The sequence below is a fragment of the Oratosquilla oratoria genome, chromosome 16 (assembly GCF_046742065.1).
Source record: "Oratosquilla oratoria isolate Oo_2021 chromosome 16, ASM4674206v1, whole genome shotgun sequence".
Taxonomy (NCBI): domain Eukaryota; kingdom Metazoa; phylum Arthropoda; class Malacostraca; order Stomatopoda; family Squillidae; genus Oratosquilla; species Oratosquilla oratoria.
In genome coordinates, this window is record NC_134792.1 from 14,118,444 (window position 1) to 14,139,738 (window position 21,295).

At 36.0% G+C, this 21,295-nt stretch overlaps 1 protein-coding gene across 11 annotated transcripts in view; it reads right to left on the bottom strand.

The window, feature by feature from the left end:
- The window catches only part of LOC143033834 (uncharacterized), a 446,867-nt gene that overhangs the window by 360,196 nt on the left and 65,376 nt on the right, over positions 1 to 21,295 (bottom strand). For 8 of the 11 annotated variants that reach the window (XM_076199375.1, XM_076199378.1, XM_076199376.1 and 5 more), the window contains one exon: positions 11,067 to 11,444. The exons of 1 other annotated variant lie outside the window; for it this stretch is intronic. In XM_076199375.1, coding sequence (XP_076055490.1) covers positions 11,067 to 11,444 — 378 coding nt within the window. The remainder of the gene's footprint in view (positions 1 to 11,066; positions 11,445 to 21,295) is intronic. 2 more of the 11 variants (XM_076199374.1, XM_076199381.1) reach the window with 1 other exon arrangement.

Genomic DNA, 21,295 nt, shown 5'->3' on the forward strand with positions numbered 1-21,295 from the left:
CATCTGGTATCAACAAAATTTATCTATGCACCATTTTAAAGGTGGGGTTAACGAGTAAATACTGAAATGAAAGAAATATGAAAGATGGAGGACAGGTGTAGTGAATACATGTAAATTAGTGTGTGTATGTGTGATGCACATGCACATTCAACCCAGTGGTAGTACATAGGGCATGACCTTTGTTCATGGAGTTCATTCATTGTGCTTCTACTGGTCATTATTCATCTAGATTTTGTTGTGTGTGTATTTACCTAGTTGTACCTAGTTGTATTTTACGGGAAGGGGAGCTATGCTCGTGGTGTCCCGTCTTCATATCTCATTTTATCTAAACTATTTCTAAATCCATGTATTGTTTTGGCACACACCACTTTCTCATCTAACTTGTTCCAACTGTCTATTACTCTGTGAGGAAAGCTGTTCTTTTTCACATCTCTTCTATAGCTGTCTTTCTTGATTTTCTTTCTGTGTCCTCTTGTATTTCTATCATCCCATTTTATCAGATTCTATCAATAATTTCTATGCCTTTCATGATTCTGTAAATAGCTATCAAATCTCCTCTCTTCTTTGCTCTAGTGTCTGTAGTTCAAGTTTTGCTAGTCTCTCTTCATATGATAGTTTTGAGTGTTGGTGCCAATTTTGTAATTGCTCTTTGCATTCTTTCAAGTTTTTTTTATACATTTTTTTGTACTTGGTGACCACATCGTTGCTGCATATTCCAATCTTGGTCTTATCAGAGTGATTAGAATTTTCTTCACCATTTCTTCATCCAGGTATGTAAATGCCACTTTGATTGTTCTTATCAAATTATAAGTTTCTCCAAAAATCTAATTATATGTTTCTCAGGTGACATATTATTCATAACAACGACTCCCAGGTCCTTCTCATTTTCTACTTTTTTTTTTTTTTTTTATTCCTTCTCCCAATTTATGATCCTGTTATTCTGTTTTTGCTTTTTCCAAATTCCATTATACTACACTTTTAGTGTTGAACTCCATCTCCCACTTCCTACTCCATTCCCATACTTTATTGAGATCACTCTGTAGTGACTCACAATCTTCTTCCGTGTTCACTTTTTTTTAATAGTTTTGCATCATCTGCAAAGAAGCTCATATAACTTTCAATTTCTTCGTCCATATCATTAATATATGTAGCAAACATTGGGGCCAAAACTGTTCCTTGTGGAACACCGCTTAATACTTCATCCCATTTTGAGTGTCTCTTATCACTATTCTCATTTTTCTTTCTTGCAAAAAGTCTTCCATCCATTTAAACAGTTTGCCCTGTATTCCTCCTTCAGTTTCTAATTTCTTAAGCAACTTCTTATGTGGTACTTTGTCAAAAGCTTTTTTTAGGTCTAGAAATGCACAATCAGCCCATCCATCTCTTTCTTGTATTATATCTATTAGCCTTGAATAGAAACATATTAAATTGGTGACACATGATCGTCCTTTTCTGAATCCAAACTGCCTTGGATTTAGCATGCTGTTTTTTTTCTAAATATTTTACCCATCTACTTTTGATAATTCTTTCACAAATTTTTGCTATTTTACTTGTTAGAGAGACTGGTCTATAGTTGTTAGGGTCTTCTTTATTTCACCCTTTATATATAGGTACTATATTTGGTTTTTTCCAATCTTTTGGAACTTTTCCTTCTTTCAAGGAACTATTTATTATGCTATGTATTTTGTCTGCCAGTTCATTCCTGCATTCTTTCAAAATCCTGTTTGCTATTTCATCTGGCCCATGCGATTTTCTGACATCAAGATTACTCAAGTGTTTCATTATTTCATTCTTTGTTACTTCTATTTCTTTCATAGGGGGGACTTTCTCTTTCCATTCGATCTCTTCTGGTTGTATGTTCTCCCTTGTAAACACCGATTTAAAATGTTCATAATTTCCACCATTTCTATTTCCTCTGTGTATTCAACTCCTTGTCTTAATTTCTCCAAATCTTGTTTGTTTCTCAGTTTGTTGTTTACAAATCTGTAAAATAGTTTTGGTTTATCTTTACATTTTTCTATGACATCTTTTTCATATTTTTTCTTTTCCTCTCTGCACGCTTGTACATATTCATTTCTATAACAAGTATATATTTTCCATTTTTCAGGTCTTTTGTTTTTCTTCAATTTGGTCCAAGCTTTGTCTCTTTTGTCTTTTAACTCCTTACAACTTTTGTTGTACCAGCACTTTACATATTCTTTTTCTTGTTTTTGTCTTGGGAAATACTTTTCCACTCCTTTTTTTATAAGTTTTTGTCAAAATATTCCATTTCTCTTCTACTGTTGTATCTTCTTTGTGTATTCTTTCCCAGTTATCATTTTGAAAGAATTCTCTTATTTTATATTATATATATATATATATATATAAATCATACATCAATCTTCCTTTTCTATATTGTTCATTTCTTTTCATGTATTTTTTCTCATTTAGTTCTAGTTCTATCAATATGTGGTCACTTATACTTATTGGTGCCTGGTATTCTATCTTTTCCACTATTTCAGGTTCTGATGTGATTATTCTGATGTGATTGTGTCTCGATGGTTCTTCTTCATTTCTATACCTAGTGTTCTCTTGAATCCATTGTGTCATTGTGTGGTCAATAATCATCTCAAGTAGAACATTTCCCCATGAGTCTTCTCCACCCTTTACGGTCATCTCTTCCCAGCAGACTTCTTTGCAATTAAAGTCGCCCATCATAACTATTCTTCCTCCATCTTCCATTATCTTGTTTAATGTTATTCTTGTGTCTTCTAACATACTTTTATGTTTACTCTCTTCCCACGAGACTGTTTTTGGGGTCACGTAGTTAATTACAAAATTTCTGCTCTTCTTATCTCTGTCTTCTACATCTATCATAATCAACTCTACTCTATTCTTTCCATATGTGACACTCTTCACGTTTATATCCTTCTTAGTCAGGAACATAACTCCACCCCCTTGTTTTATCTGTTTCTAATCCAATAATTATATGCATCGTGTCCTATGCTGTTGGGTGGTAGTGGACCTTTTAATTTTGTCTCTACAATTCCCATTATGTCCAGTTCTTTTTTTCTTCAGATACTCGTTCAGTTCATTCAGTCCTGTTATTAATCCATCTATATTTGTGTAGGACACTCTTAACGTTCTGTTATTTCCATTGTATTTTCTGTTTCTTTTTTGTTTCTCTCTGTTATGGTCCATTTCCTCACTTTCATATTCACTACTCTCGAGTAGAATTCTTCTTTTTCTGACTCCGTTCTGTTCTCGTTTTTTTCTTTAGCTTCTTGCCTTTTCATTTTTTCTTCCTCTCTTACCTCTTTATTCTTTTCTCTTTTTATCCACACCTTTTTGTATTGTTCACTTGCTGCTAGCTTCCCTGTTTTTGCTAAGATATTCTCTGCTGTTGTTTGTGACCTGAATTTAATATTAATTGGTCTGGTCTTAGCTGTACTATATTTTCCGAGTCTAAACATCTCCTCAATTTGTTTCATGATTTCAGCTTCATCTTCCTGAACTAATTCTAGTAAACTGTTTACTTTTTCTTTTTCCTCTTTAATTCTTGTGGTTCTATTTTGGTTAAATTTCTCTTCCATTTCTAATATAATTATACATTTCTTTTTGTCCGCTAAGTCTCTTACTATATTCTCCTTCTGTCTCATCACTTTAATAACTGAGTCTTCACTTTGTTCTTTCATTTGTTGTTTAATTATGTCAGTAAATGCAACTTAACTGTTTTCTTGGATTTTTTTCCCAGCCCTGTGCTTCCTTTGCTATGGCCTCTTTATTGTCTTTATTATTCCTCTTTAATTCCTCATTCTGTTCTTTAACTTCTTTTAACTGTCTTCTTAATTCTTCTATTTCTAAAGTTAAGTTTTTGTTCGCCTTCTCTAGTTCTTCCAATCTTTCAACTCTTTGTGCAATCTTGGCTATGTTACCGAACCTGTTTTCCCAATGTTCGGTCATATCAAATTTCTCCTCTAGTCTTGCCAATCAGGGGAGGTTGGTATCCCCCCCACCCTCTTTAAATCCCTGGAAACTATTATCATCACCTTCCACTGTGCTGCTCTTATCTATACTTCTAATCTTTTCATTTTTGTTGATCCCGTCATCACCAAAGTCAACGTCATCAGTCTGCCTTTTGTTTACAACACGCCTGGCCTCCTGGACCGTGTCCCCCTCTTCCTCATTTCCTTTCATTTCCCTCAATAATCCCTACCTTTCTCCTTCCCTATCACCCCCCACTATACCACGAGCTCTCCCCTTCCCTATAAATACAATAAGGCACTTCCTGGACGTTGAGATCCATGTAGATTTTCCTTTTTCTTCGAAACTCTAGTTTTCACCGTCCATTCGACGAAAGGGCGTGTGTGTGTGTGTGTGTGTATTTACCTAGTTGTATTATACGGGAAGAGAGCTATGCTTGTGGTTACCTGTCTTTTTTTTTTTTTATTAAAATCTTGAATAGCATTTGCACACATTGTTTCGTTGTCTAATTTGTTCCAAGTATCTATTACTCTGTGTGGGAAGCTGTTCCTTTTCAGATCTCTTCTGTAACTATCCTTTTTTAGTTTCTTTTCGTGTCCTCTTGTTTTACCATTATCCCATATTAACCAGTCATTCTTATCTAAGATTTCCATTCCTTTCCTTATTCTATAAATAGTCAATAAGTTTCCTCTTTCCCTTCTTTGTTCCAGAGTCGGTAATTCTAATTTGGGCAGTCTTTGCTCATATGTCAGTTCGGAAAGAGTTGGTGCTAGTTTTGTTGTTGCTCTTTGTATTCTAATTTTTTAATATTCTTTTTGGTACTGGGTGTCCACAGTGTTGCTGCGTACTCAAGTTTTGGTCTTATTAGTGTAGTTAGAATTTTTTTTTATCATTTCCTCATCCAAATAAGCAAAAACCACTTTAATTGACCTCAATAAATTGTAGGTTTCTCCCAATATTTTATCAATATGCTTATCCAGTGTCATGTCCTTGCTGATCATCACTCCAAGATCGTTCTCAGTTTATTTTTTCACCTCTTCTTCACCAATTTTGTAATCTTTCAATATTATGTTTTTACTCTTTCCAAATTCCATTATACTACATTTCTTTATATTAAATTTTACTTCCCACTTTTGAGTCTAATTCCAGATCATGTCCAAATCTTGTTGCAATGAGTTGCAGTCTTCCTCCGTTTTTACCTTCTTTAGTATCTTTGCATCATCTACAAGGAAACTCATATAACACTACACCTTCATCCATGTCATTAATGTATGTGGCAAACATGATCGGGGCCAGTACTGATCCCTGCAGGATACCGCTTATCACTTCCCAGTTTGAGAATTCATCCCTAATTACAACTCTCATTTTCCTCCTAGTCAGGAAGTCTTTCATCCATTCCAATAATTTTCCTCTGATGCCACCTATTGACTCAATCTTCTTTATTAGTTATTTATGTGGTACCTTAAGAAATGCCTTTTGTAGGTCCAGAAAGGCACAGTCTGCCCACCCATCTCTCTCTTGTATTATGTCTATTAGTCTTCAATAGAAGCAAATCAAGTTTGTTGTACATGATCTTCCTTGTCTGAATCCAAATTGGTTTGGATTCAGTATAGTTTTTTCTTCCAAATGCTTAACCCATCTATTTTTGACAACCTTTTCACAAATTTTTGCTACTGTGCTTGTTAGTGAGACTGGTCTGTAGTTAGATGGGCCTTCTTTGTTTCCTCCCTTATATATTGGTACAATGTTTGCCTTCTTCCAGTCCTGTGGTACTTTTCATTCTTTAAGTGAGAATTTAATTATATATATTTTGTCTGTTAATTCTTCCATGCACTCTTTTAGTATCCAATTTGCAATTCCATCTGGACCATGTGATTTCCTTGTGTTACAATTATTTCTTTCATTGTGGGGGATAACTCTCACTATTTCCTCACAGTTAGGCAAATTTTCTATTGTGAATACTGATTTGAAATGGTTGTTCATAATTTCAGCCATTTCCAGTTCTTCTGTATATTCATTTTTACATTGGCGCAGTTTTTCTAATTCTTGTTTGTTCTTCAGTTTTCCATTTACATACCTGTAAAATAGTTTGGGTTCTTCCTTACATTTATCTATTATCTTTTTTTTTATAGTTTCTTTTCATCTTTGTGTATTTTTACATACTCATTTCTAAGTTTGATGTACTTTTGCCATTTGCTTGTTTTCTTGTCTCCTTTCCATTTCTTCCAAGCTTTGTCTCTATTATCCTTAGCTTCACTACAACTTTTGTTGTACCAGCTTTTTACGTATGTTCTTTCCATTTTTTGTTGTGGTACATATTTATTCACTCCCTCATTATAAATTTATTTTAGTATGTTCCATTTTTCTTCGTTTAGTGTGTGTGTGTGTGTGTGTGTGTACAGACTGACTCAGACACAAGCTCAAACAATACACGAATTCAAATCTAAATATGATAATTGGAAATCAAGAATATAGATAAGTTGGAACATTATATGAATTTGAGATTAGGTATGATAAAAAATTAGAGAATAGGAGACAGGACCCAAAGAGCATTGCTCCTTTCCTGTATACTACAATCAGGTAAATATACATATTGCTAAGAGAGGTCAAAAAGGGTAGAACCAATGATCAATGCTTCAAATTTCAAGTTGAGTACACAAAGAAACCAATGCTATCAAGAATAATTGCTGAAGCAAAAATATTTGTGTTTCCAATTTTGGAAAAAATCTGGGATGGATAATAGCTTAACCCCCCCCCCCCAAAAAAAAAAAAAAACACTGTTTAGGATACAGAACAAAACGGAGAATCTTATAATTTTGTTTATGTCATGAAATGTTAATTTTACACTACATATGGCTATTTTCAAAGGTTCCCCATTAATGAAGGTTAGTAATCTCATTAAGGAAATTGATCAGGATCGTACAGAGGCCACAATTACAGGGACAGCTTCAAAGGCAACTATAACTTTGGAGTGAAAGCCTGACCAAGAAAAAGCCATAAGCCTGGCCCTGTAAGCAGAAATTAATCAACTTATGGAGAAAATGTGATTTTGATGAGTGAGAAAATTGATTTTCAATACCACATAAACAAGTGAGGCCATGACAAAATCAAATGAATATGAATGAATTCTTGAAGGTACAAGAAGGCTGTTTATTTTGCCAACAGCATACAGTAAACTTTACTTGAGATCATGTAACAACTACCGTATTTTCCGGCGTATAGTGCGCGACTTTTTTCCGTTGGAAGGGCCTAAAATTGGGGGGTGCGCATTATCTACGGCCTACTATAAAAATTCTGCGGCTGTGTGTGTATTTTTGTTTCACAACAACGTGACGATGTTGGCCGTCTCAAAGTCGGGACGGAACACTTCTCCGTGACGTTCCGTGAGAACAAGGAGAACAGCCATGGTGACATGAAAGAATACGCCAGCATGGGCTATATAAATATTTGGTATAGGTAGGTATCTATCGAATCTTATTTTTCATGTTTAAATAGGCCTAAACACCATGAAACATGATCAATATTCATGATATTTGCCCATGTTCACAGCATCCTAGTTTGAATTTCTATGTTGGCTTTGTTGCTTCACTTTAGGTATGGTACAAATTCCGTTGCAGCTGTTCATAAACTCGTGTCAAACACCTGACTACAACACCCTCTTTCGGGAGTTATATTAACTAAACGTCACCTCGATGAGAGACTGTCCTATTTCACCACTGTCATTGCAGGTTCAAAGCTAAAACGAAACAGTCTGTAGTTTGTTTCAGTATTAAAGAAAAAATGGTAAAGACGAATTATTTCCTCAAGATATAAAATGAACATTTTCTGTAAAAATCCCAAACTTTTTCTGTATAATTTACTTTCAATAAACTTTTTTTTAGGTCATATTTCCTACAAACTATTTAAGCTACAAAGTAATAAGGGACCAACGCACAACATGAGTCATATACCGGTACATGTAGTTCCGAGTTTTTCTTAGTTGTGTCCTGATTGATGCCTAAACTGACAATTTAGTGACAAATCAACAGATTTCCCAGCGGTGGCTCTAGCCAATGAAAAATACTTCTCCATGTAACCTCGTTCACATGATACTAAGTAATTAATCGCCGTTATTTCATTGGTTTATTTTTACTAACATTAATTATCGTAGTCTATGCAAATATTTGGGATCCGTAAAACAGCACTGGTACCAACATCATGAACGTTGGCCATTTTAGCTCACCCGGAATATGCTAGATCAGGGCCGAGATTGACAGTTCTATTGCCAATCTAGCCTACACTAAACACCCTCTTGCGAGAGTTTGTTAAACTAAACGTCACTTCAGTAAAGACACTTATGAACCGAAACATAGTTTGTTGCTGCATGGCGATAAAAACTTGTACACGGTGATAAAAACTTGTAAGATGAATTATTCCCTCAGGATAGTAAATTAATTTTTTTTTTTGTAAAAATCCGAATTTTTTCATGTACATTTTGTATTCAATAAAATTTTTATGGCTCAAATTTTCCACAAAACAATGCACCAACGCAAGCAGGAGTCGCATACATGCAGTTCACGAGCTTTAGCCACCAGTGACTTTTCCTGGCATGCGCGTTATACGTCAGTGCGCGTTATCTGTGTACTGAGATAACGAAGTGCATGGGTGCGCATTATAACCCGATGCGCATTTTAAGCCGGAAAATACTGTAGACAAGAACATGCAAAAGGCTTGGAAAACCTTAATCTATCTATATACCAAGTTTCTCCCCCTTATAAAAGGTAGCCCCAACTCCCACCCATTGTTTCCATTTCATCTTAGCTCCCCATGAATGAAGGGTCATCCCAGTCTCCCATCCACTGCTTGTGTCAAAAGCAAGGCAGCAAGGCACAGCACATCCACAACAGGACAACTTCATTTACACAACCCTCCCTCCTTGTCCTTTCACATGAAAAACATAGATGGGGGAGAAAATTCTTCAGGCTATGTTAAAGTATCATCTACACTCATTCATTTCTCATAATCATGGAGATTTCCTCAAACTGTTTCCAGGGAAGCTGAGGAAATTTCCTTTAACATGAGAAATGACTTGCATGCAAGTGATCAGACAGACATGTTTAGGTTAGATAAATATAAGAGAAATGGCTTATGCCCAATGATAAAAGTTTAAATCAAGAGAAGAGCAGTCTCCAGTTGTCAGCTTCCCATGTGTGAAAAAGTGTATGACATATAGTTGATTAAGAAAAAGAGATATTGGGCCCAATCCAGAAATCAATTGTCAGGCCCTCAAAACCACACCTGATGGAGGTGGGATTGATGGTTTTTTGAAAATGGGCAGCTTTGTTGTATCTTGAAGGATCACCACAAGCAAGTACCATCATTGGTCAAGTTTATATCACTAGCCATAGCAAATGAAGTAATCAGTAAGTCTTGGTAGTTACAAGGAAAGCAACAAGTTTAAATATTTTTGGGTTAGGAAAGATGCAATTAAAAATAAACATGCAAAGACACTGGAACTTGTAAAGGAAGCCAAGGGAATGAAATGAAGACTAAACAAGGATCCTTCCACCCCCTCTGGAGAGTTCTCAGTTGATGAAAGAGTATTGGGATGGTTTGGATACATGGAAAGAATGAGTGAACATGAAGGATGAGATGGATGGATGGGGTAAAAGGGGCTTTGGGAAAGAGGGGAATGTTTGTTGTGGAAGGACGGGAGAGGACAGAAGATAGGGGTGTATGGATGATGCTGTGATGCACGAGGGGGAATGGGTGGGGGATGGGGGATGAAAAATAAATTGATGCAGCCCAAAGGGGAACTGAGAGAGGGATTGCCAATTTAATGAAGTGGACTTGCTGTGGATGTGCTGTGTCTTGCAACACTGCTTCTGCCCCAGGGCAGTTGGCAAGATGCAGGGATGACCTGCCAAGAAAAGAGGGGAGGGAGGGAGGGAGGGAGGGAGGGAGGGTGGTGTGTGTGTGTATTTACCTAGTTGTATTTTGTGGGAAGGGGAGCTATACTTGTGGTGTCCCGTCTTTATATCTCATTTCATCTAAACTATTTTTAAATTCATGTATTGTTTTTGCACACACTACTTTCTCATCTAACTTGTTCCAAATGTCTACCACTCTGTGAGGAAAGCTATTCTTTTTCAGATCTCTTCTATAGCTGTCCTTCTTGATCTTCTTGTGTGTGTGTATTATGTAATAGAATATAATAATAATATATATATAAATACATAAAGATAATAAATAATAATAATACTTTTACTATTGGCCTGACTGGAGATAAATGACTACTTGATCATAAAAAAGTGTTGATCTACAGCTGAGGAATAATACTGCCATCTGGAGAAGATAAGTAAAATGGGTGGAGTGATGGTTGTTGTGAGAAATGACATAATAGGTAAAGTAAATCTGAGGGAAAACAAATCTAATTGACCTGAAAATTAGAAGTATGGGGCACATTAAAAATCTCATGGTGGTACATGTCACCCCTATGACAAGAGCTTAGAATAAAGCTGAGTATCAAGTGGAAAGGAAGATTTTTTATGAAATACCCTGTTAAATACAGCATTGGAGGATAGAATGACACTATGGGTAAAGATGACTTGAGTATGAAGAGATAACAGTCCAATGACGAGTCAGACATAAATGACTGAAATACTTTGCCACATACATACATATATTATATATATGTATATATATATATATATATATATATATATATATACACATATTTCACTTGGTGGATGAGAAATAAATCCAAAGAATGAATTACAATGGCAAGGCAGATTTCTTGGTCTTGAAGAAGCAGATTGGGAGGAATTCATGAATACCACTGGAAATGAGGACATGGAAACTCTACATTTACCACCAGAGAATGAAGAAAAGCAATAGGTGTAGGGGTGAGAGTAATGGAGAAAGATTAGCAATAGAACAAAGGAGTGTGTGTGTCCAAAAAATCTAATGTATACATGCATAGCTAATGCATATATACAACATACAATGCATATACATATTCATAGAATTCTGAGCATGAATCATAAATAAATTGGCTTATGTGGCCAAGATATATGAACATGAATAATCTACAAAACACAACTGAAAAAAGGAACAATACTAACACTAACCTGAGAATCTGGTAGGTCTTTATTTACTCTCTTAATTTGACGCCCAGATTCCCTCCTATTAGAAATCTTGCCCATTTTATCTCCGCCCACTGCAACAGCAACTGCTACAGTTCCTGCTCCAATGCTGCCACCACCTCCGCCGCCGCCGCCGCCGCCACCAACGCCGCCGCCACCGACCCCTCCACCACCACTGCCTCCTCTGTCTCCTCCTCCTCCTCCTCTGTCTCCTCCTCCTCCTCCACCACCACCTCCTCCTCCACCACCACCACCACCACCACCTCCTCCTCCTCCTCCCCCTCCGACTGGTGGAAAAGCATCTAAAGCCGTATTGCTGGCTGGGCCTAGGACGTCTGCTTTCCTCTTTATTCCTTTCTGCAAACAGATATATACCACTTACTTAACTGCCTTACCTCCATCACAAGAAAGATTTGAAGTCTGTCGTCTTCAGCTTCCTTAAAATTTGACGATGCATCACTTGGGAAGAAATATTGTTTTCAGGATTATTGTATAATTATTTAAAAAAAATAATGTCTTGCTTGTCTGGAACTTATGGATCTCCAACTGGAATAGACTGTGTACACAAGATACAAATTTTAACCTTTTTTGACATTCTATATAAAAATACTTGTATCATATATGTATATATATATATATATATATATATATATATATATATATATATATATATATGTAAAGACAGACAAATATGGAGGTGAGGTGGCAAAATGAAACATTCTGAATAAAGCTCCATACTCTAGCCTTAATGTTTCATTTTGCAACCTCACCTCCATATATATATATATACACACACACACACACACACACACACATATATACATACATACATATATAAAACCAATTCCAGCAGTACTGAAGCTTCAATCCTGGGACCCTAAGATCACAAGTCCTCTCTACTACTATCTTTAGATGTTCAGTGTGGCAAGATGTCAAATGGGACATGATCACAGGTTCCCGGTATTGAGGGTTTGCAATTGCAGGATTTGATTTGGAGTGGGGGAGGTGAAAAAGAAGAGAGAAAAGAGGAGGAGAGAGGACAGCTAATAACATAAGAATGAAGGAGACTGCAAGAGACCATGAAGCCTACACTAGGCAGTTCCATGTCCATTACCACCTGTCATCCCCATCCATAAAGTTGCATATTTCTTAAAAGCACTAACTTTCAGCACTCACTACATGGTTACTAAGTCTGCTCCATTTCTTTGACCACCCTATTAGTAAACCAATTCTTGCCTATTTCCTTCACAAATCTAAATTTGTCCAGTTTAAATCCATTATTGGGAGTCCTGCCCTCTCGTCTTAATATGATGACCTTGTTTGCATCACCCTTGTTAAGACCCTTGATCCACTTAAACACCTCTATTAGATCAACCCGCACTTTGTGTCTTTCCAGAGTGTGTAAGTTAAGGTGCCTAAGCCTCTTTGTAAGGTAAATTTCTGAACCCATGTATAATTTTTGTCATTCTCTGTACTCACTCTAGTGAATTCATGTCCATTCTATAAGACAGACACCAAAACTGTACACCATAATCAAGGATGGGTCTAACTTATGCTTGAGGAGTTTGATAACTACCTCTGCACTTCTATTCATAATCGTCCTAGCAATGAAACCTTATGCTCCGTTTGCTTTATTCCCGGTGCTAATGCACTGTTTCCTGGTTTTTAGGTCAGATGAAAGAGGAGAGACAGCAGAGATTGGATAGAAAGTGAGGAGAGAGGAGACAGAGAGAAAAGAGGAGGGAGAGATGAAAGATGAGAGAGAGGAGAGGAGGGGGAGAGGGAGGGAGAGAGGGAGGGAGGTGAGGGAGCAAAGAGAATGAGAGTGGTGTGTGTGTGTATTTACCTAGTTGTATTTTACGGGAAGGGGAGCTATGCTTGTGGTGTCCCATCTCCATATCTTGTTTTATCTAGACTGTTTTTGAATTCGTGTATCATTTTTGCACACACCACATTCTCATCTAAACTTGTTCCAAATATCTATCATCCTGTGGGGAAAGCTGTTCTTTTTCGGGTCTCTTCCATAATTGTCTTTCTTGGTTTTCTTTCCATCTCCTCTTGTATTTCTACTATCCCATTTTATTAATCCTCTCTGTCAATAATTTCCATGCCTTTCATGAATCTATAAATAGTTATCAATCTCCTCTCTCTCTTCTTTGCTCCAATGTCTGTAGCTCAAGTTTGCCAGCCTCTCCTCATATGATAGTTCTGAGAGTGTTGGTGCCAATTTCATAATTGCTCTTTGTATTCTTTCAAGTTTTGTTATAAAAAAAAAAAATTGTACTTGGTGACCACGTCGTTGTTGCATACTCCAATCTAGGTCTTATCAAAGTGACTAGTATTTTCTTCACCATTTCTTCGTCCTGGTATGTAAATGCCACTTTGATTCTTATTAAATTTTAAATTTCTCAAAAAAAATTGTTTATATGCTTCTCAGGGGACATATTATTCATAATAATGACTCCCAGGTCCTTCTCCTTTTCAACTTTTTTTCTATTTCTTCCTCTCCCAGTTTATATGATCCCACTATTCTTTTTTTGCTTCTTCTAAATTCCATTATACTACACTTCTTAATATTGAATTCCATCTCCCACTTCCTACTCCATTCCCATACTTTATTGAGATCACTCTGCAGTGACTCACAATCTTCTACAGTGTTCACTTTTTTCAACAGTTTTGCATCATCCGCAAAGAAGCTCATATAACTTTCAATTCCTTTATCCATATCATTGATATATATATAGCATACATTATTGGGGCCAAAGCTGTTCCTTGTGGAACTCCACTAATAACTTCATCCCAATTAGAATGTTTGTCTCTTATACTCTATTTCTTTCATGCAAGAAGTCTTCCATCCATTTCAGTAGTTTGCCCTGTATTCCTCCTACAGTTTCTAATTTTTTTTTTTTAGCAATTTCTTATGTGGCACCTTATCAAAAGCTTTTTTCAGGTCTAGAAATGCACAATCGGCCCATCCCTTTCTTGTATTATATCTATTAGTCTTCAATAGAAACATCAATTTTGTGACACATGATCTTCCTTGTCTAAATCCAAATTGCCTTGGATTTGGTACTAGACTGGATGTATCCAGTCTTTGATTGATTCTTCCATCTTTTCAGTTACTGCTTGCAATTGTTCTTTAACCTCTTTCTTGTTCTTCATTTGTATTTCTAACCTCATTTTCCTTTCTTTCAATTTCTCTTTTTATCGCACTTAGTTCACTTTTTAGCTTAACTGTTTTAGTATCACCTCGTTAGTTGTGAATAAGTTGGATACCTTTAGTTATAAAGCTTTATGGTCTAATTTTAAATCAATCAATTAATCTGCTAAGTTGTTAATTGCTTGATTCCTTATTGCTCTGCTAATCCTAATATCTCTATCAGTGTCCAAGGTTTTATCAATTATTTCCCCTTGCCTCTAAATCCTGAGAATAAATCCTCATTGACACACCTGCTAGTCATCTTCAGGGACTCAATTTTTCTTTGTTACTTTCCATTTTGTGCTAAAACTATTAATCCAAGAACTGGACAGGATACATACCTTGCCGGTCCCACAAAAACATATTGTTTCACCCCGAAAATGACAAGGCATTTTTCCTATTATAGGAACAAATTATAGGAGCGCTAGTTCGGAGCTAGCTATTGACACCACCTTCCTCTTCGATTGCTTGTGTGTGTGTGTGTGTGTGTATTTGCCTAACCTACCTAATTTTAGTATACAGAAAAGGTGCCATGCCCGCTGGGTCCTCTCTCCTATCCTCAAAACATACCTAGACTTATTTCATGTGCAGTTCTAACTTAATCTATACCCTTGATTTCCAATTATCATATTTCGATCTGAACTCGTGTATTATCTGAGCTTGGGCTATATCACCTTCTAAACTATTCCACATAATGCATGTCTGTGTCTGTGTGTATTTTTTCTTTACCTAGTTGTATTTTAGGGACGAGAGCTATGCTCGTAGTGACCCGTTTTCGTATATCTCTGCATCCAGTTTATTCTTAAAATCGTGTATAGTTTTGACACTGTTTCTCTGTTCAGTTTGTTCCAGACATCGATCACTCTATATGGGAAGCTATTCTTTTTCAGGTCTCTTCTGTAACTGTCCTTCTTTAGTTTCTTTTCGTGTCCGTGTTTCTCTTCTGTCCCACTTTAAAAAGTAGTCTCTATCGAGAATTTCCATCCCTTTCATAGTTCTGTAAATGGTCAACAAATCACCTCTTCTCTGTTCCAGTGTTGATAGATGTAATTTCTCCATTCTTTGTTCGTATGTGTGTGTGTGTGTGTATTTACCTAGTTATACAGGAAGAGGAGCTATGTATGGTGTTTGCACACACTATTTTTTCATCCAATTTGTTGCAGACATCAACCAGTGTGTGTGGAAAGCTTTTTTTCCCCTGATATCTTCTGTAACTGTCCTTTTTGAGTTTCTTTTCATGTCCCCTTGTATTTCTTCTATCCCAATTATCTTCTCTATCAAGGACTTCCATGCTTTTCATAATTCTGTAAATGGCCAACAGATCACCTCTTTCTCTTCTTTGTTCCAGTATTCACAATTTTTGCTTGTATGTTAGTTTTGGATTTTTTTCTATTTTCCTTGTATTCTTTTTTGTACTGGGTGACCATAGCATTGCAGCATACTCCAATCTTGATCTTACCAATGCGACTAGTAAATTCTTTACCTTTACCTCATCCAAGTAATAGAAAAGCCACCTTTATTGACCTTAGTAAATTGTAGATTTCTCCAACTATTTTGTTTATCTGCTTGTCTGGGGACCTGTCTTTGGTGATGGTTACTCCTAGGTCTTTTTCAGAACTTTCTTTACTTCCTTTGCACTGATTTTATATTGTCCGGATATGTGTGTGTATATATATATATATATATATATATATATATATATATATATATATATCCCACAAGACAAAAATGTAGTAGCACATTTAGTAAAATGTTTTAATTACCCACTGTCGGAGAAACAAAGCAAAAAAACAGACGAACTGTATATTTCGACCACTTCTGTGGTCCTCTTCAGCAGATAGATACAAGGTAAGATGTACAAAGTAGGAACAAGGGGAGGTGGCTCAAGTCATGTGTCCGAGGTGGGGCGGATTCGGTAATGGTAATAATTTATTCACAGCATAAGTTGTTATACAATCAGGTGACCATTGCCCTTTAGATGTATTGAAATTTGGCAAGTGTTTAATGAGGAAAGATTCAACTATCTTTCTCCTAAAGCTACAATTAGATTTATAAACGGAACAATCCAGAAATCATTTATAAATCTAATTGTAGCTTCAGGAGAAAGATAGTTGAATCTTTCCTCATTAAACACTTGCCAAATTTCAATACATCTAAAGGGCAATGGTCACCTGATTGTATAACAACTTATGCTGTGAATAAATTATTACCATTACCGAATCCGCCCCACCTCGGACACGTGACTTGAGCCACCTCCCCTTGTTCCTACTTTGTACCTCTCTCATTGTATATATTCTTGTACATCTTACCTTGTATCTATCTGCTGAAGAGGACCACAGAAGTGGTCGAAATATACAGTTCGTCTGTTTCTTTTGCTTTGTTTCTCCGACAGTGGGTAATTAACATATATATATATATATATATATATATATATATCTCTCTCTCTCTCTCGAGACGTCTTTCGGCCTTAACTGGCCATCTTCAGGAGGTGTGGGCTGGTCAAATTGATTCCACTATACATTTCTTAATATTTAAGTCCACTTCCCACTTCTGACTCCATTCCCAGACCTTGTTCAGCTCTCTTGTTAGCAATTCACAATCTTTTTCTCTACTTTCTTTAGTAGTTTTTTGCCATTAGCAATTCACAATATTTTTCTATACTTTAGTAGTTTTGTGCCATCTTCAAAGAGGTTCATGTGGCATTCAACACCTTCATCCATGTCATTTATATATACTCATATAGCAAATATTATTGGAGCCAGTACTGAACCCTGTGGGACTCCACTTATTTCTTCCCACGCAGTTTGTATCTCCGAGCACCACTCTCATTTTTCACCCATTTAAATAGTTTTCCATGTATACCTCCTGTTGTTTTGAGTTTTCTTAAAAAAAAAAAAAAAAATTGTGTAGTACTTTATCAAATGCCTTTTGTAAGTCCAAGAAAGCATTCTGCCCTTCTGTCCCTTTCTTGCATTATATCTATTAACCTTAAATAGAAAAGGATAAAATATAGTTTTGGCATTCACTGTTACTCCGTTCAGTTTGTTCCAGACATCAATCACTGTATGTGGGAAGCTATTTTTTTCAGGTCTCTTCTGTAGCTGTTTTTCTTTAGTTTCTTTTTGTGTCCTCTTGTTTCTCGTGTCCCAAGGGTGTGTGTGTGTGTGTGTGTGTGTGTGTGTGTGTGTGTGTGTGTGTGTGTGTGTGTGTGTGTGTCCATAGAGACACTGCATATTCCAATTTTGGTCTTACCAATGTAACTAGTATCTTCTTTACCATTTCCTCATCCATGTAGTCAAAGGTCACTTTCATTGATTTTATCAAGTTATGTTTCTCAACTATTTTGTTAACATGTTTGTCTGGTGTCATGTTGTTTGAGATAATTACTCCTAGGACCCTTTCTGAGTTTACTTTTATAACTTCCTATGTGTGTGTGTGTGTGTGTGTGTGTGTATTTACCTAGTTGTATTTTACAGGACAAGAGCTATGTAATAGATACTTGGAACAAATTGGTCATCAAAAATAGATGGTTAATCATCTGGAAGAAAAAAATTTAACGAATCTAAATCAATTTGGATTCAGACAAGGAAGATCATGTACAACAAACTTGATCTACTTCTACTCGAGATTAATAGATATATACAAGAGAGATGGTTGGGCAGACTGTGCCTTTCTGGACCTACAAAAGGCATTTGATAAGATACCACACAAGAAACTAATAAGGAAAATAAAGTAAATAGGTGGCATCAGAGGAAAATGAGAGTAGTAATTAGAGACAAATTCTCAAATTGGGAAGAAATGAAAAGTGGAGTCCCGCAGGGACAATACTGGCCCCGATCATGTATGCCAAATATATAAATGACATGGATGAACTACAATGTTATATGAATTTCTTTGCAGACGATACAAAAATACTAAAGAAAATAAGAACAGAGGAGGATTGCAACTCATTACAACAAGACTTGGACAAGATCTGGAAAAGGACACAAAAGTGGGAAGTGAAATTCAATATAAAGAAATGTAGTATAATGTAATTTGGAAAAAGTTAAAACAGAATATCGTGAGATTATAAAATTGGTGATGAGAAAAAAAAAAAAAAAAGTAAACTCGGAAAAAGACCTTGGAGTGACGATCAACAAAGACATGACACTGGACTAACATATAAATAAAATAGTCAGAGAAACCTACAATCTATTGAGGTTAATAAAAGTGGCATTTGTCTATCTGGATGAGGGAAAAAAAAAAAAAAAAAAAAAAAAAAAAAAATAATAATAATAATAATAATAATAATAATAACTACACTAAGACCAAAACTTGAGTACGCAGCAACACTATGGACTACCAGTACCAAAGAGAATATAAAAGAAATTAGAATACAAAGAGCAACAACAAAACTGGCACCAACTCTTTCCAAAATGACATATGAACAAAGACTGTCCAAATTAGAATTACCAACTCTGGAAGAAAGAAGGGAAAGAGGAGACCTACTATCTATAGAATTATGAAAGGAATGGAAATCTTAGATAAGAATGATTTATTGAAATGGGACAATGGAAAAACAAGGACACGAAAAGAAACTCAAAAAAGATGATTATAGAAAAGATATAAAAAAGAATAGCTTCCCACACAGAGTGATAGATACCTGGAACAATTTTGACAAAGAAACAGTGTGTGCAAACACTATTCAAGATTTTAAGAAAGAACTTGATGCTGAAAGATATAAAGGCAGGTCACCAAGAGCATAACTCCCTGTATGATACAACTAGGTAAATACACACGTGTGTGTGTGTATATGTATATATACAGACGCTCCTCTACTTACATTCATTCGTTTTACTTTTTTTCGATTTTACGTTTGAACTGATGGTAAAAAAAATTGTAAAAAAAAAATTTTGAGTGAATTTTTTAGTTTACCGCACTCTCCGTAGTTCAAACGATACTTGCGCACGACACTGCATCCATTGTTTACATTGTGCAGACGACAAACTGAAAATGCCTTGCCTCCTCCTCCTCCACCATCTCAATTTATGTTGCTTGAATTTAATCTATTTGAAATTAATGTTATTATTTTACAATGTTATGTGTTTAATTAATGATTTAGGGGTGTTTTATAGATACGGTAATAGAATTTACCGATGTATAGTACAGTAACAACTTTCGTTCATTTTCAACTTACGTTCGGCCGTTTGGAACATAACTAAAATGTATAAGTTTATATATATTATATATATATATATATATATATATATATATATATATATATATATAATACTGATGACCCACTTTCGGAGAAGAATAACCGAAGATATAGAGATCTGTATATTTCGATCACTTACTGTGATCCTCTTCAGCAGATATGAAGAGGATCACAGTAAGTGATCGAAATATACAGATCTCTATATCTTCACTTATTCTTCTCCAAAAGTGGGTCATCAGTATTATTTTACAAATGTGCTACGACATAACTTTGTTATATACACTCACTCCTAGTTTAACGACCTACTCAGTTAACGACAACTCGGAGTAACGACGGGCTTTATGACAGACCAATATTCGTTTAACGTAAATCTCCCGAAGTTACGACGTCGTGTGCGATAATTAAGTTGGCTGGGGCAAATTTGTATGATGTTATCAATGAACTTGTACGGTGGATATTAGCTGCGAGGTAAAGTGTTCTGAAGCTTAGGTCTACATTACCATCCTGCAAGCTGGAAAAACTACCTGGGGTACAATATATACCGGTAGTGGTAAATTTTTAGTTTCAACCATGGGTGCAATATAGCAATAGAAAATTAATTATTAATTTTATAAATTATAATGTATCAACGTAATATGCAATTTTGTGAGCGGAAATAAAAAAAAAAGGTGCTAAAACAAATTTTGTAAGTAACGAAGTCATGTCGGACGAATGGTACACCATGTTTGTTATGATAGATGCCGATGTCGAGGAAATGAAAGGATGATAAATTCGCCTAACCTAAACTAAACTAACCTAACCTGTGTTTGATAAATCATTACCTGCCAATCAAATGTCATCTGGCTCGTCCTCGTTGTGAGACGTTGGCAGACGACAAGATGGCGTCCTGATCCTATGCTACCGACTTCGTTCATTAGCATATTTTCTTGTAGTATGGTATTTTTTACTTTCATTTCCGCCCACAAAATTGCATATTACGTTGATACATTTTAATATACAAAATTAATAATTAATTTTCTATTGTTATATTGCGCCCATGGTCGAAACTAAAAAAATACCCCGGTATTCAATATGGAATGTCAGCATACGCGGATTTGGTCATATACGGTCATTTCGGGAACATAACCACCGTAAATAAACAGTAAATAAAGCTTTAGTGTACTGTATAAAAGAGGGAAATACACGAAAATAAAGATACATGTATTGCTGGACATTGTACATATAGTACATGTACGTATATGAATACACTTTTGCTTAACGACCAATTCGGTTAACGACGGCGTGCTGGTCCCAATTGTCATCGTTAAACCATAGGAGAAGAGACACTTCTAGACAGTAAATACTTTTGTATATTACATCTTCAGACTAAAAAATTTCTTAGTCTGACACTGCTTCTGACCCAGGGCGGTGGGCAAGGTGCAGGGATGACCCGTCATCCAGGAGGTGCTCAGATGAGAGGGAGGGTGGGAGGGGTGTGGAGTGTATTTAGGGATGAAATGGGTGGGAGTGATTTTATGCCTTTCCCTTTCTGGCTACCTCCCTTGAAAGGGGGAAAAAGCCTTGGTATATGTATGTATGTACTTACTGGATGATTAAAGAAAATGTAGAAAAGTGGGAGGTAGCCAGATGTAGTTCGCTGACGACTGCGTTTGTAGCAGGATCAGAGGAGGTATTGAGGAAGTTAGTGACAGAGTTTGAGAAGGTAAGTGAAAGAAGGAAGCTAAACATAAATGTAGGCAAAAGTAAGGTGATGAGATGTACAAGAGGAGAGTGACAGTAGGCTGGAAGTGAGCATTAAGGGTGAAAGACTGG